The sequence below is a fragment of the Ambystoma mexicanum genome, chromosome 10 (assembly GCF_040938575.1).
Source record: "Ambystoma mexicanum isolate Mex_15411 chromosome 10, UKY_AmexF1_1, whole genome shotgun sequence".
In the NCBI taxonomy this organism is placed as follows: domain Eukaryota; kingdom Metazoa; phylum Chordata; class Amphibia; order Caudata; family Ambystomatidae; genus Ambystoma; species Ambystoma mexicanum.
In genome coordinates this window covers 291,412,109-291,438,388 of record NC_090932.1, presented here as the reverse complement: position 1 = coordinate 291,438,388, position 26,280 = coordinate 291,412,109, and the positions used below count along the sequence as shown (strand labels likewise).

At 47.8% G+C, this 26,280-nt stretch overlaps 1 protein-coding gene across 3 annotated transcripts in view; it reads right to left on the bottom strand.

Annotated features, from left to right (window-relative positions):
- UGGT1 (UDP-glucose glycoprotein glucosyltransferase 1) overlaps nt 1-26,280 on the bottom strand; it is a 2,047,742-nt gene that overhangs the window by 565,704 nt on the left and 1,455,758 nt on the right. For all 3 annotated transcript variants that reach the window (XM_069617855.1, XM_069617854.1, XM_069617856.1), the window contains one exon: nt 4,695-4,797. In XM_069617855.1, the coding sequence (XP_069473956.1) occupies nt 4,695-4,797 (103 nt within the window). The remainder of the gene's footprint in view (nt 1-4,694; nt 4,798-26,280) is intronic.

Here is a 26,280-nt window from a genome sequence, read left to right as displayed (position 1 = left end):
CTATAACTTTGACCCCCTCCACGAAACCTCACCCAACTTTACAAAATTCAGCGGGACCCATATACTTTTTTAGCAAAGTTTGGTGAAGATTCGTCCACGGGGAGCATAGTTATAAGTCGCTGAAAAGTGGTCTTCCTATGGGTTTAGCAACTTAACCATAACTACAGCGGGCAGTGTAATTAATATATATTACATGGCCCGCGGTAGCACTGTGTAGTTATGGTCAAGTTGCTAAACCCATAGGAAGACCACTTTTTGGGCAGCTTATAACTTTGTTCCCCCTGGACGAATCAAACTTTGCACAAAAAGTATATGGCCCACTCTGAATTTCTTTGCAAAGTTTGGTGAGGTTTCGTTGAGGGGGGGCAAAGTTATAGGGGGGGTCCCACATTTATTTTCATAGACTGAATGGGAAAAACTGCTTACGCCTACAGCCCAAACCGCTGGATGGATTTTCACCAAATTTGCAGCATGAGTGGCTGTTTGGTCCCGAAAGTGTGCTTTTGTAAATTTGGTGGAAATCCATCTAGTATTTTTTTTTAAACAACCAAAAAGTAGGTCCAAAAGAATTGTGATATCTGGGTCCGGTCCACGGACTCATTTCGCTGTTTGTTCTGCAGACAGGACTCTGATTGGCTTAGAAGACTACGTGCTGTCCGCAGACATCAGATCCATCCACTGATAGGATGGTAAAAAGCGCACAGTGCGTCAGATTTTTGGAAAAGGCCGCCATCTTGGATTCGCGGACTTCGGCCTCTGTCCGCGGACATTGCGGTAAAAACATATTAAAAAACACAACATTGCACTGGTCAAACTTATCAAATAATCTCTGGGGAGGTGATGGGTGAGGAGGATGGGATGGGATGTGACTGCAAGAAGCAAAAAAACTGGCGTGTTTCGCCGTAAAAGTCCGCGAACAGTCTGGATGTTCGCAGACAGTCCTGTGAAGTTCGCGGACACCTCTGCATTACAGGGTTGGTGAAAAGCAGTTCTAGGATGGCTTATAACTTTGGCGCCACTTAATGAAACTGCATGAAAATTTGCAATTATATTTATTTCGGACACGATTCCGAATGAGTTTGCAAAAGTCCCTACAAGGGGTTGTGTTTATATTGTTGGTAACTAGATGTCAGGGGTGATCGGGAGACCCATCATGAACTACTTAATCTATTAAAGAATGTACTCATCTAAAATCATTGTATTGGAGTGTTGTTAATACAGAAACCTAATCATATATAAACATAGGCAATGACAGCAGCATGCACCATACAAGTACAATATTTATAATCTTGTCATTTTGGATAGTACAAGAATGAATGCTACCTTATCCGAGTTTTGAGTAATGTTAAACATGTAATAACTAGCTAACAATTCAAGACTTACAACACTTGTGCTAGTACAAACAATAAATATGAAGAACAACAATGAATACAAATCAGAGGCACATACAGGGAAACTAATGTAAGGAAGAAAGAAACAGCATCATCGGAAAATGTTAATAACATTAAAGTTGATCTTCATGTATACAAATAAATTGTGTGTTTGAGGCCTGCTCATTTCCACATGTATGTGCACCATGAGCTGAGACCAAACCCCAAGGAAAGTACTTTAAGAACATATGACAAGGTTAACGTCTAGATATATAGCACCTTTTCAATTTTAATATTCTGACTGTCAGTAAACAAAACCACCTGGCCTATATATGTCAGTGAACAAAAACAAGTGGCCCAGATGTGTGATGTCATCAATGACATTTGTGATGTCATCTTTGATGTCCTGGGTGTTAGTTTTAGCATTGCACGGTGGCGGCGCACGCTATGGTTGCTTAGCTTACCATGACTGGCAAATTTCTGGGGGTTTTCGGTTTTACTTGTAACCATTAAAGTTTTTTCATTGAATTTCATAGGTTTTTATTAGTGCAACTTAACCATAACGTCCCTTTAACTACGTTTTTTCATTGAAAATAATATATAATATAAAAACTGACACCGATTAGTTTTATATGAAAAGGGGGTTTAACATATGTAAACCTCAGAATGAAAATAAATTTAACTGCGTATTATAAATGATCATTGCGCAGGTTTTATTATTGTTGAGAAATGAGTAACAATGCGAGTTCATTTGACGCTTTCATTGAATGTATTTTAGTGTATTTAACACGAGCCATGAAGGTTTGTAACACGTTCAAACATGGCGGATTTTGTCAAATGAGCGTATAGGCAAATGCACGTTACTCTATCCATGAATACCATAGAGAGCACGCTGGTTTAAATGTCCTTCCTTTGTGTTTGCACCCTAAACGTGACCAAGCGGCCAGTCTGCCGCGAAACTCGTCGTTTTCGTGCACTTTTCTTTTGTCCATGACATTTATCTATTAAAGTATATTTTTTGATGCTTGGAGTTTCTCTTTTTTTTTTTTAACTCTGGGTTCGGTGTGGAACAGCCTCGCTGGACTGCTTTTTGGAGTGCACTCCATCAACTTTATACCAAGGTATAAAGCAACCCTACATACATATATATATATATATATATATACATACATACACATACATACATAACTCCAGTAATGATAGGAAAGATGACTAATGACAAAGATATCACATGTTGACGATATGGTAGGGAGGGGGCCACCTGTATATCCGTATGGGGTGGGAATGCCAGAGTGTTGGCATTTTGGAGAAAGGTTATAGATAACCTAAAGGATATAACAAATAAGAGGGTAAACGTGACTATTAGGCACTGCCTCTACCGGGCCTAATACCATCTCAGAAAGGAAGAGAGAAGATAATGTGTAAACGAACCGCATTGGGTCTACTGTTAGCAAAAAGGAAAGTAGCAACGGCAGCGTGGAAATCTTCTGAGGGCCCGAAATTCGAGATCTGGTTGACAGACTTAAGGAAACGGCTATGGGCTGAACGACTCACAGATACGTTGTTACGGCAGCAGAACGAGTCAGGGGACTAAAGTATGTGGCATTAAGTACTTGCCTTATTACATGAACCATCTGATCTAGACACCTTACCCTCTGAAAGGGCGCCTCAATGTCTAGAAACGGTACTGATAAAAGGGAGGCATACAAGGACAGGAGTGTGCATGTGTGAAATGTGATTGAGCAGCGGAAATATAGTAGGATTGCTCGAGATAACGTGATGAACAGTGTGGGGAAGTTACCCCTGAAAAACCAAACAGCAGGAGGTAATGCCAGTTTGAAATATACCTAAGGGGGGAAACTATATGAAAGAGGGTGGACTGCAATGTGTCTACTAAAGAGAAGATTTAAATGTGTACGGAACAAATATAAACTTCATATAAGCAGATGTCTATCCATGTGTTTTTTGTTTTTGTTATTATAAATGAAAAATCACAAAAAAGCGGATTGGGAAGGAAAAAAAAAAAAGATTCTCTTGTTTAGCATTTACAATTCAGATCTCTCAGAGACACCTGGCAGGCTTCACCCAATCGTATCAGGGTCAAGTGGCAGGTAGCTTCTCCAGCAAAGGGTCAATTTCATACCAAGTGGCAGTCTCCCAGACTCTGTAGGAAGTGGTGAGGAGCACATCCTCCTGGTCTGATGCTGCTTCTTCTGCTGGACTCTCCCAGCCCCTTTTATAGGACTTCCATGGTGTATGTCTGTGCAGCCCCTTGTGATTGGCTGAGGTTGCTAAGATGTTGTATCGTGCACTGGGATTTGGCTTTCCCGAAGAGATTAATTGGGCCTTCAACTTTTAACAACCACCTTCTCTACATTGGTTTATGGTAAGAACATCCTCACCTGACGGTTATGCGGTGGTACAGATGCAGCGTGACATTGCCACCATCTTGGATTTGCTCTTGCACTAACTCTTTGCTCCGCAGCATTCTGCATCCACCTAGGTTCAGGGAGCGAATGGCTGCAGCTATCCTTGCTCGACTGCTCAGTTTGACGTCCCCTTGATTTGCATATTTCTTCATCAAGTAAGTTCAGGAACTATCAACATGGAAGTTTGTGGACTTTGTGGATGTGGGAAAGGAAGGGGACTGCTTCTTTGAAGCTCCCCACTCTGCCTCTTGAATTATTACTGCAAGATTTAAAGGGGTATGTTAGCTATGCTCCCCTTTTAATGCTGGGACCCTGGTGGGACAATACCACATCATTAAAGGAGGCAGCGAACCCATGGGATCACCCCCATCTATCCTGATAGAGGCCCATCAGGTAGTGGCTGGGCCAGCACCATCCCTTGTGGCTCGTCTCCCTCGCACATTAGAATGGGTGTTCTGCAGACTGACCTCCCTCCAATGTTGGCCCCAATCATATCTTATTGTTGGCACAGTCAAAGTCCACTTAGACTTGGCGGTTCACAATTAAGTAACCCTGAAGGGAACTATGATACAAATAGGACTCAATAAGTCGACCAATAGTTTTGAAAACGGTAAGAGACATGATCATTGTCGGATCGATAAGTAAAAGATTAGTATTTTTCTAAACCAGCATGTCCCTTCCAACCCCTTCTGGGCTTTAGGCGGTAACATTTAAAAATGTATTACATTTAAATAAAAAGTAAACTAGCTTGAACCAAACTTACCACATTTGGCCAACTGTATTCCCTGTAACCACGACCCATTCCATGATTAAAGAATGTATCTATCACCCACAAATTCACAATTAACTATCCAGTGAAATTCAATGAGACACCATATTGTCAGGTAATCCTTACCATAAGTAGCGGAGCAAGTCTCTGGGCTTCTCTGGTTACAGGGTCAACAATGGCCACTACATCAAAGTAAGTCTGCCCTTCTTGCGGTCTGAGTTTTATTGCACTACAATGGAAAAGAGCAAATTGTGGACTTTTCAGGATATATGACAGATCAGTACACAATACATACCCAAGACCCACCCCCCCCTCCCAGTCTTCAAACAGTCACATCCATAGACAGTCAGGTGCCAAGAATTCATACACCTTTGCCTTGGTCTCTTGGTGGAAAGGGCATAGTAAGAATTATGGAGTGAAGGCCTTGGTGAAGTCCTTATGTATCAAGACAACAGTATTTGCAATGTTGCTTGTAACATATTATCCAGGAACCACCCCAAATACCATCATGATACTGAACTATAAACAAATTATAAGTTACTCACCGTAGTGACTGACGTACGCTTAGTCCATAGTCCCCTTTCCTCGATACTGTATGGGCGTCCCTTCTAAGGGATGGGAGAAGGAACCTTTTTCACCAAAAAAAACATTTTTCCCCTTTAAATTTAGAAGTGCGGCCCAAGGAGCATGCGCTGCCCTGACTCTGCCCTCCGGCGCCACTCCACAGTTCCCATTGACACGTCGACAATAGATTTAACATTGCCTAATGACACCAGTATTATTAGGGGGGAGGTTGGTGGGACATATGGAGGAAAGAGGACTAAGGACTAAGTACGTTAGTCACTACGATGAGTAACTTATAATTACTCTTACGTCCCGTCCCCTTTCCTCCATACTGCATGGGCGATTACAACTGATTGTAGCCCCAGGGATGAGAGGAGACCCTCCTTAAGCAAATAGGTTCCTGAGAACCGCCTGTCCGAAGGCTGCATCAGATCTAGAGCCGGCATCCAAACAGTAATGCTTGCAGAAAGCCGAGGGAGAGGCCCAAGTGGCCGCCCTGCTTATGACTTGCCAGGGAACATGGCACTGGAATGCGATGGCCGTTGTCTTGGCCCTGACTGTGTGAGCATGCATGTTGGCTGGAAGCAGCTTGTGCTGGCCCTCGTACGCTTCTTTGATGGCAGACACCATCAAGCGGGATATGGAAGCTTTAGAGGCCTGATAGCCTGGTCTTGAGCCTCCAAAAGTGACAAACGGGGCATCCGATTTGCGGAAGCCCTTGGTCCTGTCGAAGTAGAATTTCAGGGCATGCCTGACATCCAGGCAGTGCAGCACTCCTGTGCCTTGTCCTTGGGATCGGGAAAGAACATAGGAACGACTATTTCCTCGTTCAGGTGGAAAGCAGACGGAACCTTGGGCAGAAATGCCGGGTGCGTCCGCATGACTACCTTGTCCTTGTGAAAGGTGGTCTATGGCTCCGAGACGATCAGCGCCTGGTTCTCGCTGACTCTACGAGCCGAGGTAAGGCCGACTAGTAAGGCCGTTTTCATGGTGACCAGCCTGATGTCCACGGCCGCCATTGGCTCGAATGGTTTGTGCGCCAGTGCGCCCAAGACTATGTTAAGGTCCCACACAGGGTGCAGTCTCGACGGGCAGGTAGAGCCTAGCAAGACCCGTCAGATGTTTCTTGACGATAAGGTTGGAGGAGGAGAAAATGCCTTCCTCAGAGTTCTTGTAAGCCCTGATGGCTGCAAGATATGTGCGGCAGGTGTCCACCTGTATGCCTAAATGAGCGAGGTGCGCCGAAAAGGAGAGCACGTCGTCCAAAGTGCACGCCAATGGGTCAATTCCCTTGGAGTCTGCCCAGTGGCAGAATCTGGTCCATTTGCTTTTGTACTGGGCCCTGGTAGCTTTGCTCCTGGCGCCTTGTATGACCTCCAGATTGGCCTGTGAGAGGCTAAGGTGCCTAAGCATTACCTGCTCAGGCACCACGCTGTGAGGGCTAGTTTCCCTAGTGCAGTGTAGATGACTCTGCCCCCCTGTTACGCCAGAAGATGTGCTGGGCCCGTCGGAAGGTGAATCGGGGGCACCTCCAAGAGGCTGTGTAGCTCCGAAAACCATGGCCTGGCCAGCCACCGTGGAACTATCAGAATGATGAGGAGTCGGCGAGACTCCATGATTTTGCAAATTACCCTGTGAATCAGGGGAGTGGGCAAAAAGGCGTAGGCTTTCATGCCGGTTCACTGGAGGTGAAATGCATCGCCCAAAGAGCCGGAGCCCTGACCTTGCCAAGATGTGAACCGGGGACACTTCTTGTTGTGCCAGATGGCAAAGAGATCCATGTGGGGGTGACCCCACCTGTTGAAGATCTCCTGAATAACGAGGTTACTTAGTTGCCACTCTTAATTGTCTGCTCCCAACATGGTGAGCCTGTCCGCTTCCAGGTTGGATTCCCCCGGGAGTTGAACTGCCGTGAGGTAAATGTCATTTTCCAGGGCCCACTCCCACATGCTGATCGCCAGTCTGCACAGAGGAGGGGATCTGGTGCCTCCCTGTTTGTTGATGTTGTACATGCTGGTCAAGTTGTCTGTCTGGATGAGGACAACCTTGCCCCTGAGAAGTGGTAGGACTGCTCTGAGCGCTAGCCAGATGGCGTTCAGCTCCAACCAATTGATGTGGTATTCCTGCTCCTGTCGAGTCCAGGTGCCGTGGACCGAGAGATCGTCCAGGGTGGCTCTGCAGCCCTCGAGCGAGGAGTCTGTGGTGATGGTGGCCTGCGGAGAGGGCGGCCGAAAGGGCTTGCTCATCTGTAGGATGCAGTCCATGGACCACCATGTTAGGTCCGAGTGGAGGGATGGAGAAACGTTGATCATCTCAGATTGCGAGCCACGCTCCTGATTCCATGAGGCCACGAAGTGCAGCTGAATCCTCCTCATCCTTTGTCTTATGTGCGGCACAGCTAATAGGACTGCTGCCAATAGACCCAGGAGATGTTGGTACCACCAAGCCAAGGTCACTTCTCTGCTGAGGAAGTGGGCGGTGGCCCTCTTGAAGGCTGAGATTTTGTCCTCCGACGGGAAGACCTTCTCGGGGCACGTGTCCCAGATGAGGCCTAGGAATGTCAGTCTGCGTAGGCTGCAGCTGTGACTTCTTGAGATTGAGTGAGAAGCCCAGATTGTGCAGTGTGTTCATAAGGGCATGGGAAGAGTGGCAAACCACTTCCGGAGATGTATCCCCCTGACAAGCAAGTCATCGAGGTATGGGTAGATATGGAGGCCCTGCGCTCCGAGGAGGGCCGCCACGGCAGTCATGAGTCTGGTAAAGACCCTGGGGGCTGAGTTGATGCCAAATGGAAGGACTTTGTATTGAAAATGGTAGCCCATGATCCTGAACCGCAGGAAAGAACGATGGGGCTGCCAAATCGTGACGTTTAGGTACGCGTCCTTCAGGTCCAGGGAGCACATCTAGTCTCCTTTGTCCAATGTCTCCGCTATAAAAGCTGGTGTAACCATCTTGAATTTTTGCAGGGGTAGAGAGGTTGAGGGTGGAAAGGTCCAGCACAACTCTCAGGCCCGCCTGGTTCTTCTTCTGAATGGCAAAAATCCTGGTGTAAAAGCCAAAGCCTCGCTGGGAGGCTGGAACTTCCTCCACTGTCTGGCTCTCTAAAAGCGACCAGATCTCCGCCAAAAGAGTTGCTGTCCCAACCTGCAGGAGTGGAGGGGAGGAGGGAGGAGAAGCTGGGATTGGAAGGCGGTAGTCCGTGGATACGATGGAGGATCCAGGGGTCTGCAAAATTCTGGCGCCCGAAATGTGCATGGAGAGCAAGCCTGCCCCCCACCGGAGAAACGTGGACCCAAAGGGGAGTGTCATGCCTTCTTTCCCTCGAAGGCTGTTACTGAGGAGGGGGACTGGAAAAAGGCATTACTCCCCTCCTGCCCCTTTTGTTGTTGCACCGGTTTTGGGACGGCGAGCGGTCTGGCTGCCTGGATCTGCGTTCATGGAACCCGCAGAACCCTCCATATGTACGACCCCTTTCCGAGCGCTGCTGAGATTGGGTGTACGAGTTGGGCGTGGTCTTTGTAAGAATGGATAAAGACTTTGCCGTTTGTGAGCTGTTTTTCTTTTTGTCCAGCTCCCCATGGAAGAGGGCCCTCTCCCCCCTCAAACGGTAGATCTAGAATGCCCTCCTGGACATGTGGGGCTGTCCTTCTCATGTCTGTGGCAATACAGACGGCACGGCCTGAGGTATCGATATGAGTCACTGTGGATTCCATGAGGTCATGCGCCACCAGCTTGGCTTCAGCTAGCCTCCCCTTAAAATGTGATTGGCTATGGGTGGGGAGTTCCGGGAGGAAGTCCGCAATTTCCCAACATAATCTCTGGTTGGCAGCAGCCAGCATGGCATCGGCGTTGGCTTGACGTAGATGCAAAGAGGCGTTGGAATAGATTTTCTTGCCATATGCCTCCAAGATCTTCTCCTTGACTAGCAGCACCGCAGAGGAAGAGGCAGAGGACAACTGTGGCTTGGAGTATAGTGATGCCGCAGCGATCACTGAAGAGTGTGGCTGAGGATGGGCTGACAGCAAGAGTGTATCCCCCTCCACCTGCCCGATTGACCGCCTGGGCCGAGTGGGGTTTGAGCCAGCCCTTCTTGGCCAGGGTGACTAAATCGGTCTGCATAGGAATAATTGATTTGGCAAAGGGGCATTGCGTGAGGACTTCAGCCAGAACCCCCTCTGCCGGCTGCTCCACCTCGGGTTGAGGAGGCCCAGGTACTGCGCCAGACCAGCAAGACGTTCGTGGAAGGCCCTGGCTGAGAATGGCGTGTCCAGATCCTCCTCCTCATCCGTATTCTGCAGATCTGGAGGATCCTGTGGAGGAGGAGGAGTAGTTGGCGCCTTGAGGCTGGGGTACAGAGCCCGCGGCCAGAGGCTGAGGAGGCGGCGGCAGAGCTCCCTGTGGCGACGGCTGGGGGGCCTGAGGAGGTGTCTGCACCGGGGGCTGGGGCATCGGCGGAGGCATCTGTGGTGCCACTACCATCGCGGGGAGGACTTCCCTGATGGCGTCTTTGATGATAACCCCCATCTGAGGTGACTTCATGAGGCCAAGGAATTTCTCAAAGAGCACTTCCTCACTGGCCAAAGAGGTGGCAGGGGGTGCCGACGGGGTAGCAGGGAGCTGCGGGAGCCACTGCGTTCCCTGACCATATGGACGCAAAGGAAAGCTGCCCTGCACAAATGAGGTGTAGACAGTAGGCCACATACCTGGTTTAGGCCAGTCCTACCTTGAGACTCGTTCTTCGCTGCATTCCTGGAATGTTGTCGGACGGGTAGCCCCTTTCTGGCATGGCAGCCATTTTGTCGAGCTGTCTGCCACGTGCCTGCCACGTGTCGCTTGGCCCGCTGGGTCCAGCCTCCTCCAAGACTCTTGCGTGTGGATCACAAGGCCTACCCTGCTCCTCGGGCCTAGGCCTGGTAGTTGTGACACCCTCGACCCAGGGGTCGGTAGAGCTGCGTTTAGGCACCCCGCAGACGTATTGCCGTTATTAGGGCATAGCCCCTCGGCCATGGTGCCGGTGAAAGGGCGGAGCCCCTCCGGTGTGGACCCAGTAAAAGAACCTTCCGGTCCCTCAACACTGCACCCGGGAGGATCCGAGGATCCCGCGACCCGAAGGCCGGTAGCTGAAGCAGCCTCAGTGCACGTCCTGGTCGAATGACCCGGCCGGTCCCGCCTGTGCGGGAGAGTCCCTGGAAAGGAGTCTCCCTTGCGGGGGGTGGGAGGAAGCGATGGAAAATATCGGCCCTACCTTGGGCCAGGTTCGATGCTTCACAAAGTGCTTGAGATCCTCTCAAGGCGACCTCTGGAAGAGTTCCCTCCACCTGGCTAGTCTGTTCTTCAGCGCCTTCGAAGACAGCGCATCACATGCCGAACATGATTGCCAACCGTTGTCTGGGCCAAGGCAACCGTTAGGGAGAATTCTCTTCTAAGGCTAATTTCCCTTACCTATAGAGTCCCCCCCCCCAGCAGCTTTGCTGGACCTGAGGTGTTTATTTTTTAACTCCTGCTAAGAGTGAGACTCTATTTCCCACTCTTGGACATATTGCTGATGTGTGTTTTAAGCTATTTTTGGTGCTTATGGTCTAAAGAGTTTTTCGCACCCTCATAGGTATCATCTTTTTACATGTGGGTTACACAGCACTCTCAGTGCAGTACCACAGGGGTGTCACAGTGACTCCCAAACATAGACTCCATACCCTGGGACTGACTACTGTCTCCCAGGGCATGTAAAGTCCTTGTTGACTTTACTAGTCAATAATTATGAATAAAAACAGTACAACCCATCTTAATAAGGAAGTACTGGAAAGGGTTAATAGTTTTACCCTGGTGTTCATTTTTCGAGAGGGTACTGTCCAGTCCCTCTCTCCCAAGTTTCTGGCTAGTGGCAGTGGTTATTACCATAAATATTCAACCGCAAATATTTTCCTATGGGATTTCCCTATTGTTCGCGGCTACCACTTTTACTGACAGCCTCTTACAAACCGCCGGTTTATTTTATTATTAACTTTAATCCGGTGTTTTTTTTTGCCAGAACTTTAATAATATTTCTTTCTTGTGTCTTTCTCTGAAATCCTAACCTGGGTCGGGGATCCTTTGTTCGTCCTTTTGGCGGGCTTCTGCAGAAGCCCTCCTCTCGGTGCCACTGAGTCTGGGGTAGACAGGGTGTGTGGGAGAGGGAATAGGCACCCTGGACAGGGTTGCCTAAGCAACCCAAGTCGCACTCTGCCCCGATAGGCCCCACTGTGTGAGTGACAGCTAGGCTGTATGATTGGGGGTTTTCTGCATAAAAGCAGGGCTCTGAGGACTGGAGGACAAGACGTTGCCAGTGGAACTAAGAAACCTGAAGAGGAAAGAAGCTGTAGACATCTGCAACGACTGAACCACCGGTGAAGCCCTGCTGCAGATCCTCACCACTTTCCTCCAACGACAAGAGAAGATCTTCACCTGCAAGAGCCTTCTTCCCTACCAACCAGTTCGCCAATCGCCTTCCAGGACCTGCCTAGGTTGAATCGCCAGTGCCCTGCACTCGGAGACCGGATAGCCAGGCACCCGTCCACCATGACCGCGATTTAAAGGAGCATACCTTTTATTCAGTTTCGGCATCACCGCAGCTGGCTTCTTCCCTGGGCAGTGCAGTGACTCGAACCTTCCTCCACAACGAGAGCCTCTGCCAGGAACAACTGCCACCGCAGGAGCCGCTTCCACTTTTCAAGTACATTGTTTCGCCAGGCCTCCCGTTTCGCGCGGTACTGCTAAAGGTGTTTGAAATCCTTTACTTACCTCCTGGGTTGGCCGCCCCTATCGTCTAACATTGACTTTTACCTTCTGCTACTGCTTTTTCAATTCGTTAAACAAAGACTTGAATGCAGCTACTAGAACAGTTTGATCCTGGGCACATTGCCTTGTACCACTGACTCTGGCACAGGCCTATTGACTTTGGCTAAATCTGTTACAACTGCCGTCTCTAGATTGCATTTCATCACAAAATGTGTTGGTGCACCTAAAACTCTTATAACCACCTTTCCTTCCCTTTTAAACATTGTTGAATTGCCATTTTGCTCGCTTTTCACCTAAGTATTGCTTATGCTAAAGTACTACCTTGCCTAACTTGTTCACAATCCACTTGGGAAGTGTTGCTGGTGTGTTTTAGAGTTTAACGCAGTATAACTTGTCCTTTCCCTCCCTTTTGAGAAATTGTTACGAGTGCCATTTCTGCTTGGTTTACACAGTGTGCCATTTTGCTCAGTTTTCACTCTGGCTCAAACTTGTCTACAATTTAAATAGGGAGTTGTGTATACTTTTCTTGACTGTTTTAACTTACTTCGATGATAGTGATTTGTGTGCTGATTTAAGAGTGTGTAAAATAAATATATATATTCTTTTTGATACAAAGCTTTGGTCAGTGTTTTTTTGTTCCATAGTACTGTAGTCCTATTGTGTAAACCCTGAATACTGCTCTTCTCCCTCTTGAGATAAGTCTGACTGCTTAGCCACAGCTACCAACTAAATCTTTATGGTACAGACTGATACCAAAGGGGATGTATTGCATATTCCTGTAGTCTTAATCCTTTGTAGTGCTCCCTAAGGGAACAGCATAGGATTCTGCCTAACACCAACGTAGGCAGAGGGCATGGGGGTCTGAAGTTGGGAAGAGCCTGTTGCAGGATGGACACCTGTTGAACCCTGTAGAAGTCGACATGCGCCGGGGAGGAGTGTGATGCCTGAGGACCGAGTACCTGAATGATAGCGAAGACAAAAAAGACAAAGAAGAAGCATCCGCGCGTGGAATTACAAGGCCGAAGCCAAACCCAGGAGCGCTGGTGAATTCGGCCCGTTCCCGTCGACGCAGAAAAGGGGACAGCGGTGTGGCGCCGGAGGGCGGTGTCAGGGCAGCGCACGCTCCCTGGCCCGCACCCCTGTGTGCCTGTAAATTTAGAGGGGAAGAAGGTTTTTTCTGGTGTAAAAGGTTCGGTCTCCAGTCCCTTGGAAGGGATGCCCATACAGTATGGAGGAAAGGGCACGGGACGTAAGAGTATGAAATGAACAAACAAATCAAATGCTAATATTTGCCAAAATAATAAAATCAATATTATCACTAGCATTTTCGGAGGCTTTCGAGTTACTGAGCAAAACCAGAGCAGACGTAATCAAAAATCAACCTATTTGCATGAAGGAATTGGAGATAGCAGAACCAAAATGAGGAGATAAAGCCCTACTAATGTGGTTCGCCAACTAGTACTCGTCATGTTGATATTGCGCAGGTGAAAAACTTTGGGAAAGGGTGGAAATGTTTAAGAACGTCTTTTTTTCCACCACTATAGGTCAAAAGGAAGGCAGACATGTTTGTCCACTATAACAAATGGAGTTTGACACCATGGGTTCACCTACTAGAGGTGGGACAAAATTAGTTTGGGGGTTTGTCTGACACTACTTTCTTCACTCCCACCAGATGTACACCGATCAGAAAGAGCACCATTTTACACCAAGCACATTTTGGGCAGAGAAGGAAAAATTAATTTACATAAATGTTCTTTCTATAGATTCCCCATCTGGCTAGATATCCCCAGTTCCAGCTGTTCTCCAAAAAAGTCCCGGGGGTGCAGTGCAACTCGACAACCGCTCAACCAAAACTGCTGTTCCTACAAGCTAACAGATCAAGGCAGTAATATCAGTAAAAGTAATGCTACGTAGACCATGTTGCAGAGCTTTACACATTTATTTTAATGAGGCCCCTCTCTAAAACCAACAACTCCTTTATTAGCACCTCTCTGCCTGCCTTGTCTTAGCACTCTGAAATACAGAGTACTAACCTGCGGGACAAAGTTTGCTTGGACATTGCATGTCTGGGAGAGGGGAGTGTAGAGCCGATGGTGCCTGAGAAACGCAACTATTCTCACTACATAAAATCTCAATGGCCTCATGGGTTTCAGCCTGTGCAACCACTCCTCCTCTCTTGGGTGGATAGGGGAAAGAACACCCACTGGGGAGTCAATTTTTTTATTTATATGAAATTCAGTAAGAAATTTAGGCAAAAATGAGGGCCAGACCTGAAGAGTAACTTTCTCTTAAGAAATAAAGAAAGGGAGCTTTGCATGAAAGTACGTGCCTTTCGCCAACACATTGGCAGACGTGATTGCAACTAAAAACGCAGTTTCAAGTCAAGAGCCAAAGAGAATACAAGTACAAAGGCTCAAAGGGAGTGCTCATCAGAAACAAAAGGGCCAGATTGAGGTCCCATTAAGGAACCACAAATTGCTTAGGTGGGAAGATGTTTGTTAAGCCCTTCAGAAACTGGAAGACCAATGTAATCGAAAAGAATGAACCTTGCTCTGGGACCCATTGAAAATTGACAGGCCAGCCAGGTAACTCTCGATTGTGTCCACCTGCAGTCCGTGCCTAACCAAGGACCCAAAAACTCCAGAACCACTGAAGTAGGGCATGACATGGGCTCATCCCCTCTGCCTCCTCAGAATTCTTACATTTGTACGGATAAATAGACCACTAAGTACGTCATTGCACAGCTAGCAACACCTTGATGAGTGTCATTCAAATCCCAGTCATCATACCTCATCCTCAATAACCACACATGAAGACAGAGACATAAGGTTCGCGTGAGGCCATGTCATGATTCCCCCAACAACCCCCTCAAAAATGCAGCTATAAAGTATGCCCTCTGAGGAAGGCACCAAGGTGGGTAGATGGCTCACCAGAGACGGTCCACATCCTCTGCGCACTGTCCATGGCGATCTGAATCAAACAAGACCCAAACCTCTGAGAACCAAATTAATGACTAGAATCGGCAGAAATGCGTAATGGAGCTTGAAGGTCCACTCCTGTCTTGACTTTTGTAGGCAAGTAAAGCCTTTTTACTTCACTTGCCTTGCTAAGCTTATCTGTTTCGGGGGCACTGATCAGTCCTTATGACTATCAACGCAGGAAAACTATGTTCCCCATTGTGGAATTTTCTTGGTTATTTTTACGGTGTATTCTTCACCTCACAGTGAGGTGAGGCAAGGATACTTTGTGTCCCTATAACTTTATTATTCGAAACGCTGTGGTTACTTGCATGATGACTCAAAGATTGGTGGCAGTAGATTTTTTTTCTACTTTTTTCTTTAAATTATCTTGTGCACCTTGGCATTTTACCACTTAATGCCTTGTAAAGTAGGATACATTCTTAACCTTAACTAGCCGTGCCATGAGATCTTGCCTAGTCCTTTGGCCATCTTGTATTTTGGCCTTCATCCCGACCTCCCAGGACTGTATTTGGCATCTATGGTAAACCACTTTCTGAAGAAAGCGCTGATGTGTGTTCACATCCATGCCAAAGTGTGTCTGTTGTTGAGTAGATGATATGGCCGTAGTCTGCCCATGACTGGACAACCCCAGCCAGTTTGAACGGTGCAGATACTTACCATTGGTGGGCTTGGGCAGTGGGGGGGACTCTAGCACAATTTCTGGATAAAGAGAGGCCTTTTTCAGCCATTCAACAAAGTCGCGGGAGTCAAGACCTCTAAGAAGAGGATCATCCCATTGAGGACCTGAAGAACTGCAACTCACTGTTGCAGCCAACCAGCTTTGTCTTCTTAATCTATGTATGTCCACCCATGTATTTTCCCCAATGAGCTCTCTGCTCACCGCTCCCCGTCAAATATGATTACTTATCTATTGCATGTTATTTTGTGATCAAAAGAGCATTGTTCCTCCCTGTAATTAAATAATAATACAATTCTTCAAATATCCAGGAAAAACCTTGCTCCTTTGCTGATCTACAGAAAGCCTTCATCAGTGCTCCAACCCATAAACCTGTGGGAACAACCAGTCTCGATCACTGTTTGAGAATACTGCCCTAGGAGTCACAGAACCATCCTGTAGGCTGACCAGCTTCTCCCTGGGCTACCTAGTTGCATTGGTCACCGACCAGAGTTCGGATTTGGGACTCTGCAGAGCCTTGACTTGTGTAACAAGTGGCCTCCCTCTGCAGTTGCAGCTCTCCAGCAAAAAGAGGAGCCTTTAAGGATCAGCTTCTTCCTTTCCACCACAAGGGGAGATTTCCATTATTTTCTTAAAGTGCCCTTTGATAATATGTTTATACATTTGTAGTGCGCTCCCGGTACCCTAGGGCTTAAGGGTTCAAACAGGACAACATACAGGATACAGACAATACAATACATATCATAGGACTATAAGAGACTGATGTGTTAACCGCAAAAGGAGTCTAACAGAATAGCAACTTCTTCAGTTTTTTCTTAAAGACTTCTGTGGATTCAGTACTTCTAATCTCTGGGGGCAAGGCATTCCAGGCTGCTGGAGCTGCAAAGTTAAATGCACCATTACGGGTTTTTGCTAACTTACACTGTTAGGCAGAAACCTGTGCAGTTCCCTTAGGGACCACTGAAAAAGGCTTAAGACTACAGGTGTTGGCAGTAAACCCAATTGGTAGCAGTCTGTACCACCCAGATTTACCTGGTAGCTGTGGCTGAGCAGCCAGACTTCTCTCAAGAAGAGTTAGACAGTATATAGAGTATACAAGATAGGTACCAAAGTACAGTTGCACAAGAAAACACTGACCAACGCTTTGGTATCAAGTATATAATTATTTAAAGACACACTTAGAAATACTCTAGCACTATTATTGTAAGCAAAGTTCAAAAACACAGTCACTATTAATATATACATCCCTTATTCCTTATAAGACAAGTCTTAGTTAACACCACTTATTTCCAGACAGAGGTGAGCGCTTAACTAAAGATGGCACTCCAATAAGTTAAGAAAAAGGGAGGGAAAAGGCAGAAATTAGGAACAGCACACAACACAATACTTTAGAAGCACTCAGCAAGGCAGGAAAGTCAAAGTCTATTTGTGAGCAAAAAGTTCAGAGGCCAGGCTCCCCTCTTGGAGAGAGTAGAAGACCAATGCGCCCAAGATCACACAGTTTAAAAGGCTTGGAAAGTCTTGCAGAGAGTTTAAAAAGGAATCAGTTCAGCTCAGAAAAGTTCAGTTAGCCAGCCTAGGGCCAACCCAAGTGGTTAGATGAGGATTTACGAGACACCCCACACAGACCGTTGTGAGGGAGGCCAGGCGGACACAGTACCTTGAAAGTGGAGAGAATCCTCCAGCGGGGGCAGTTGTTCCTGGCAGTGGATGCAAGTCGCGGCGTCGTCCAGAGGAAGAGAAGATCTCGACGTGGAGGAAAGATGAAGGTCGTTGCACTGCCAGGGAAGAAACCAGCCGCGGAGTTCTCCAGTTAAAAGGTACTACCCTTTTATTCGCGGTAGTGGAAAAACTTGGTATCCCGGTTGCCGGGGTGCTTGGCACAGGCAAGGCGGCCACGAGATGATCCGGGAAGGCAAAAAGGCGGGCAAACTGGTTATCCCCACCAGTCAAAGGAAGAAGACTCTTCAGGATGAAGATCTCCTCTGTCGTTGGAAGAAGTGGTGAGACGGTTCAGCAGGGCTCCACCGGTGGTGTCGTCGTTGCAGGTCGGCTCAGCTTCTCCCTCTTCGGATTCTTTGGTCCTGTGGCGACGTCTGTGCATGGGGCAGAGCAGCGGAGGTGCGCCAACCCCATAGTGGGGACCGGACCAAGGTGCCCACTTAAGTCAGAAGGCCTGCAGTGCCTGGTTAAGCACACATGCCCGCTGGGCTGCTAGCAGCCGTCCAGGCAAGCTGGCACAATCTTAAAGAAGGGTGCGGGGGTCTACTGCATCAGAGCGGGCTACCCGATTCTGCGTACTGGTGAGTGAGAGGACATCAGACCAGTCGGACCCTCTTGCACTTGCAGGATGAGAGAAACTGGCTGGAGGCAGGTAAAAGGAGGGGAGAACATCACAGTAGCGCCTGGGACTCTCTGGAATCTGGTGAAGAGTACAGCATGGGAACTCTGCCACCGAACATGGTGCATTGGACACCGATACAGAACACTCTGTGATACAGATGGGTTAGACTAACAGGACATTTACCCAGCGTAATGGTTAAAAAAGCTGGAACAATGCCTGGGGGGAAAGCCAAAGCAACCCAAGCCCAAAGTGCCCTAGGCGGAGGAGTGCATGGACCTGGAGTCGACAGAATAAAGTGACATTGGGTCAGCTCTTAGAGGCTATACAAGACCCCAGAACATCACTGGAAACCAATACAAGCGGTCGCTGTCAACATCACACTGGTGAGAGCAGACTTCCTGAAACTGGGTGAGCGTGTGTCGAAGGTGGAGCAAAGAGTAGGGAAACGGAGGACACGCTAAAGATGTTGCAGAACCGCATTAATGCGCTCTCATCGGCCACGAGAGCGATTGATCTCCGAGCAGAGGATGCGGAAGGTCGTTCAGGGCACAGTGATATCTGTGTACTGGGGGTCGCTGAGGGTTCAATCGTGGAGCTGTACCTGCATCAGCGTTTTGTAGATGTGCTAAGATTAAGGGGCTATCGATGTGGTTACTATTGAGCGAGCACACAGAGTACCTGGGAGGAGGCCCCCGGTCAGTGTTCCGCCATAAGCAATAGTGACAAAAACTACTCAAGAAGAAGGTTGAGGGAGCCGGGATAGAAGTAAAGGCTGCTCTTTCTGGCGAAGTTGAAGGTTTCAGCGGAGGGTCACTCTCTCTTCTTTCACTGACCTAGCAAAGTATGGGATTGCGAGAATCCAAGCTCTAAAAGAGGGAGTGGAAGGGGGCAACAGGAAGAAACACACCCAGGCCAACAAGAGCCTCTTTATCTGGGGCATGCACGGGCAGTGTGCGTCAACAAAGACAGCATGCTTGCTGTGAGAGAAGAGCAACACCACGAAATACTGCGGGTGATGACAGGGTGAACGTGACTCATACTGCTAACAGGGCTACTTCTGAATTTGAGGAGGATGGTGAGGAGGATGTTGGGAATGTTATGGTTCCAGGTTGATTTCTCAAACACATACAGGTGTTGATACAGGTTCTGGGAAGGAACAACACAGTGAAAAGCAGACAAAAGTGTATCCATGGCTATGCTTAATCTTCTTAGAATGTCAGAGGATTAAACAATGTGGTCAAAATGGGCAAGATCCGGTTCTACCTCATTAGACACAAACTGGATGTGGCAGTGTTACAGGAGACTCATCTGTATGCCAAGGGGTTGAATGCATTGTGGAACAGCTGGAGGGGGTAAAGTGGATAGCACAATGTTATCATCTTACTCCAGAGGGGTATTGATATGGGTCAGGGATACAGAGAAATTACAGGTTGCTCACGTCATAATTGATATGGAGGGACAGTATGTTGCAATTGTGGTGGAAATGATGGGGCATACTGTGTTCCTTTTGGGCATGTATGCTTCCAAGGTAGAACATGTAGAATGTTTTCAACTGATGCAGGAGCTTATACTGGGCAAAAATGTCCTGGATCATCTGGCTGCGGACTTCAATTGCGTTTTGGACCACACACGGGATGAGGAGTTTGCAACACTGACCGGCGAGTACAGCAACTAAAACTCTAGCTCAAGTAGTCGCAGTGCTGAGCTCATGGGACGCGTGGTGGGTACCGCATGGGGAACCACACAGCTATTCCTACTTCTCTGTGGTGCACCAGACATAGTCACATATTGATTATGCTGTGGTGGGGAAGAAGGGCTTCGAACTGGTAGCATCAGCAGAGCTTCTCGACCGAAAACTTGTCTGAACATGTACCACTGATAATAGGACTGGTTAGGAAAATGAATAGGCCTCTGATACCTAAATGGAAATTTGATGATCAGATGCTCCTGGACACGGCCTTTCGGACAGCACTGGGGGATCGGGTCAGTCCGTTTCTAGAGGACAACTGGAGGTCCACTGCGCATAGGTTCATGGAGTAGGAGGCGGCGAAGGTATTTATTAGGTGGGGGTCTGCATCTCAGCGAGGGTAGGTGTGCGCAGGGTCTTGACACAAGAAGTGAAAGGTTTGGAAATGTGGGTAGCCATGTTGGAGCAGGAATTAGCAAGAGGGGAAATACTGGGTGAAACTCTGGCCGATGCACTGAGTGACCTCTATGCAGCGAGAGAGCGCCTAGACTCATGGATATATGCTAAGTACGTAGCTCAGCAGCATTCTGAGGGGGCCTAAGCAGGGAAGTTACTGGCATGGCTGGGGCACAAGGAAGGAAGGGAGACAGCAAGGTTGCGGGAAGTGTGGGATTGGCAAGGGAAGCTGATCACGGACAGGGAAGCTATATGTTCTGTATTCAAAGAGTTCTATTCCTCTCTGTATGCAGAAAGGGATGGGTTTAACGCTCATCTTGCGGCTCGATTGCTGGAGCAGGCCAGACTCAAATGGATTACAGGGGAAAGAGATTATAGCTGGAGGGGTACAGAGTCGTTCATGGGGTGAACAGGTAGTCAGGGGATTGAGTAATGTTAAGACTCCAGGAAAGGATGGCACAACAGTTGAAGTATACAGGGCGTACGCTGCGCTGCTGATCCGTAAACCCGTGGAGTTCTATCGGGAGGCAAAGGTATGAGGTGGGTTTCCCCAATCAATACTGGAGGCCCTGGTGATACTCCTGCCTAAGGAAGGCAGGGGCAGCAGAGATTGTGCCTCATACTGTCGCCTATCAATGATAAATGTTGATATCAAGATCCTGTGTAAAATCTTAGCAGGGCATCTGACAGCGGTCATGCAGGGGTTGGTACACCCGGATCAAACTGGATTCATTCCTGGAAGATGCACTCACACAACCTTAGAAGGCTGTTTTAGATTATAGATAAATATATAAGTAGGGCGGAAAAGGTGGCAGTGGTGAGCTTAAATACCTACAAAGCCTTTGATTTGGTTACTTTGAAGTTCGAATGGATGGTGCCGAGTCAGATGTGATTGGGGGCCCAATTCATGGAATGGGTACAGCTACTATATGGTGGCTCCACCTCAAGAGCACACATCAACGAGGTGGTATCTCAGCTCTGGATGGTGCAGCGTGGCCCTCGTCAGGGTTGCCCTTTGTCTCATCTGTTTTCTGCATTGGTCATCAAGCCGCTGGCTCAGGAAATACAAAGATATGAACCTAAAGGACTACTGACAGGGGGGTGGGAGGGTGTGATAAGCACTGTATATCATTTTATGAAGACTACGTGCCAATATATTTTAAAGATCTGCAACTAACTTGACCCAAGTTACGGCAATGGTAGGTCAGTTTGGGAAACCCTCTGGGTTGTTAGTGAACTACAGGAAGTCCGCAACCTATGCGTTAACGGCAGAGGTAGGGAACTGGTGCAGCATGGGATGGAAATCCTTAAGGGTGTATTTCGGTATCCGGGTGTCAATGAGGGTGAGGACAGGGTAATGACCATCTTCTAAAAATGTGCAGATTTCTGGGTGTGTTTCCCCATCTCATTGCTGGTGCGTGCAGCACTTGTGAAAATGATAGTCCTATCTAAGTTACTATATGTGCTCCATTTGATGCCCATGGTCATCGCAACAGCCTGCTTCTTCATCAGATTATGACCAGATTGTTTTGGAAAGGGGAAGCGCAGAGGATCGCACTGACTACCTTGCAGCTGCCGGCGGGGAGGGGCTAATAGGGGCACTGGATTTTAGATTGTATTATAGGGCATCCATACTGAAGCACACAATGGACTGGCTTGTCAACCCACATAGAGATCGACTTACGAATTGGATTATGGCTGAAGAATAGAAATTACTCACCATGATGATCTTTCTATAGATTCTTCTCCCACAGATTATTCACCTGATAGATATCCTCATCCAGCTCTGCTGCTTCGGAAAGCTTCAACAGGGGGCGTAGTGGACCTCGACTTGGCCGTCAAACGTCAATCAGTCTTACTCGGTGCTCGATCATCTGCTCCAGACATGATGTCAGGCGTCGTACATATAATACGTCACTACGCCCCATACCACAGTTCTAGCATGGGGAAAAAAGGGAGAACGCTGCAGAGGAAACGATGGGAGACAAGGCTAATAAGCCTATAAAATCTTTAAAAATGTAAACATCCCAGAAATGAATAAGCTTTGAAAAGGCTTGGCACGCGGAACAGGATGGCCTTCTGGAAGCTACAGAATTTCTATGAGAAAGGGGGTATAAAGCTGCCTAATTATGAGGTCTATTATGTAGCAAGCCAACTGCAATACGTTACTAAATGGCTCTCAGATGAAGTGTCCTATGAATCCAGGTTGTTTGGACAAGATTGTGCCCCATTTTACTTGAAAGAGATGATGTGGTTGCCCGAGGCAGAAATGGAAGGGCGGCCCAAGATGATGGTACATGAGTGGAAGATGTGGCGTAGGGCATGCAAGATGATGGAGAACCCATCCCCATGTTCCCCGCAAGTACTACTAGTTGCACTGGCAGAGGGAGAAAAGCAACTAAGGATGATAATCATAAACCACTGGGAACTGGTTGGGTTAGCAACAATGGGTGATATTTGGCAAGAGGGGACTATCATAGATTTTGAAATGCTGGGTGAGGAAACTGGGTTACACACGGGCCAGTATATTACGTATTATAGAAGGGTGCAAAGAATTAAGAAAACATGGCCCGAAGTGGTACTGGAGGAAGAACCAGATGCTACCATAGATATAATATACGATATAGCGGAGGGGGGACATGAGATATCTAGAATATATGAGACGATGATGATTAAAGTTGGGAAGGAAGTAATACAATTGAGGCAAGACTGGGAAGCGGAAGTAGGTGCCCGATGGAGGATGGAATGTGGGAACGAGCCCAGGGGTATCATAAGAAGGTGTCGAGGAATGAGAGATTAAAGCAGATACAACTGTTTATAATGCATAGGACGTATATGACACCCCAAAGGATATCCAGGTTCAAAAATGCAGGACGGCAAGCATGCCCTAAACGTGATGAAGAGAATGCGGGTATGGTGCATATGTTTTGGTCAAGCCCGGTCATTGAGCGCTTCTGGAGCGAAGTGGCACAAAAACTAGCAGAGAAAGGGATTCAGATTGCGGTGGACACAGTGCAGGCCTGTTTCTTGGGCGGGTTCCCGAGATCACGGAAACTCAAGCATGTGAGTAAACTTAAAGATCTGGCATATGTGCTTGCAAAGAGGAGAATTTCTATGGGGTGGAAGACATGCCACAGACCGCGAGCAGAGGTGTGGTAGAAAGATTTGCAGAAATGGGCGGAGGCAGAAACCATGGTATGGCAAGAAGCGCTCAGTGCTGGAGGGGAGGAGGAGACAGACCCTGATGGCCTGGAAATTATTAATAGCAGAGTTGTTTGGGTCAATACAAGACCCAACGGAACCCATGGAAAGGGAGACCCTATCACAAAATGCAGGAACAGAATGAGATAAATATTAGGCTCGGAACGGGGGGTGGGATAAGGGAAGCAGTGATCACAACTGAGCGATGTATAATTGGAATGTTATTAAATGCACTGCATGTTTGGTTTGTATTGTTTTTTTTTTTTCATTTTTAAAGCAAACTACTAGCCAGATAGGGGCGGTCACATCAGAGCCATCACCAGGTGTCTCTTTGCTTAGAAAGGTGCGCCAGGCCATAAGAACTTTCTGAGTGGGGATGGACGGGAGGGGCGATGAGGAATCTATGGGAGGAGAATCCATAGAAAGATCATCACACGAGTAATTTCTCCTTCAATGGATTGCTTTTCACCCGCAGATTCCTCATCTGCTAAGACGCCCCAAGTGTTAAGATGGATTTCTAAACTCTGACTTGGTGGGCAGAAGTTGAGGAGGCCACCATCGGTTTAGTGAAATGGGGGAACCTTCTGGACAAGCCAGACCAATCTAGGTAGCTTGGCAGGCAGTCAAGACTAAGTCTCAGGAGGGGTGAGAGTGATCGGAAGCCCACAATGAGCACACACAGCAACAAACCACACATTACTCTTAGACGAGTGTACATGAAAAAGATCTACACATTTATTGTCGGCCGGACCAATAGACACAAGTTAAGTATATATACAATACATTTCCTAATGCGACAAATGAGGAAAACACAGCCACAACCTGTAAAGGAAAGGGTGAATTAACACAAGGGAGCATTGGGCAATTCTGAGTCGTTCCTGAGTCCAGCCCTAAGAAGTGGGGAGCCTTGTGCTCAACAGTATAGTTGTGCGTAAAAACGCAAGATTGTGCAAGTGAAGCAGAAAGCGGGTTTTCTTGGGAGAGATGTAGCAAGTGAGGAAGGGGCTTGAGGCAATGAAGAAAAGCTAGGGAGCGCAGGCTAACCCAGCAAATATCGAATACCTTTAGGGGACATCCCTGCGCAAAAAGGATCAGTTATGCAAGGGGGCCACTGCTAAGTGATGCAAGTACTCACGGACCCTCGGCACAGTCCGGACCAAACTTTGACAGTATAGTCGAGGTCGCTAGTAGGTTTGAGTCGTGCAATTTTGCGGTGCTCTGGCTCTCATCAGCTGCGGGACAGAACGATTGTCTGTGACGGGACATTTGCCTTTCCTCAGCTTCCGAAGGAGGTATGAAGAAAATTCTGGTGCAGCAGGCATCAGGGCACAGGAGAGCAGAACAGCAAGGCACCTATAGGGAACGTTACAAACAGGTAGTGACACAGGAATCTCAGATGGGGCCCGCGTTACGCACCCTCATAATTCAGGACCCAGAGGAGCTAGGCCTGCGAAATTTGGTGGGGGAGGGCACGGGACCACAAGCAAGCAATGTTCCAAGTCTCGGGTTTCAATTCGAGATGACGGCGGTTCTGCGGGTTACCCTGAGGTAGAGCTGGACAGTTCACTGAATAGCCCAGAAACACATCCGAAGGGGCTCGTTCCGTGGGTAAGCAGAGGGCGTCGAGAGTAGTTGTTACCATTACTCAAAAAGGGTGAATCGCCTTGGCAGGCCTTCTTGATCGATGAAGAAAGCAGGGTCCGACGGTACAGCAATGGGGCAAAGGGTGCCAAAACCTACTAAAGCTCCTCCAGCGGTTTCACAAGTCTGTTTCTTCGTGCAGGAGGTTTGGCTCCTTCTATAGTTCTGGAAGAGCTCAGGTGATCGACCTGTAATGGATGCAGAGCCCCTTCTCTTATCCAAGATTAGCTTTGTACCAAAATCGAGGACTTCCAATCAAAGATCTGCTCTCATACAGGCATCCCAGTCGTAGACCAATCACGGTCCACAGTGGTCTCAATCATTCAGGCACTCCAGACATCCTGGAACTGGTAGTGTGGATTGGGATGAGATAGTCCGAACGCGCATCCTGGGCATACAAACTTGACAGGCAGAAGCCTGAGAAAGAGATTGTTTTTTGCTGGAGGCTGCATGTCCAAATAAGGAAAAACACGGGTTACTCGACCTGGGTGAAGGCAAGCGACAAAATGGCCATGGGACAGAATAAAAGACTTTGTGGCTCAGCCATTTTCAGACCGGACCACAGTCTTGAACCAAATGCGGTAAACGCGAGTTGATTCAGTAAAAAGAAGTAAATCATTATAAAAAGTAACTGCTGCCACCAGCTCGTCCCAGGCACACTCGTACAATCACCAAAAAATCCTTTGAGGGTGTCTAGGGCCATAAAACAAAAAGGGACAGCGCACAGTACTGGATGGTACATTGTGCACTGTTGAAAAGTTAATAAGGAATGGCAACATAGTCGAAAAACGAAGGGAAAAATAGTTTCCCAGTAATGACAGCCTGAAGGACATGTCAGTGTCCCCGTAACAAGTTAGCAAAAAGCACAGGGGAGCACAGCTGAAGGCTGGGCTCCACTGGTAAAAGTCAGGGTAGAATAGCCAAACAAAATCAAAAGGTTTGGGGATCCACAAATGGAGGGAAAATTGCACCTAAATGAAATCTTTCCTAACACTCCCCCCTCCCAGACGAAGGACAGGGGGACCCTGGATAGGCCTCATGTTCAGGTCGGTTAAACATTCTGGACAACCCATCAGCATTGCTAAATTGGACACCTGGCCTGTGCTCAATGGGGAAGTCAAATCCTTGCAGGCTTATGGACCACCGAAGCAACTTGGGATTCTCTCCCTTCATGTCCATCAGCCACTTTAAGGGTTTATAGTCAGCTTGCACACTGAAGTAGGTCCCATAGAGGTAGGGCCTCAGCTTCCTTAGGGCCCACACGACAGAGAAACATTCTTTCTCCACAGTGGACCACCCGAGCTCTCTGTCCTTAAGCTGGCGACTAATGAATCCAATCAGGCGTTCCTCGTCTTTCTCATCTATCTGGGATAGTACAGCACCTATCT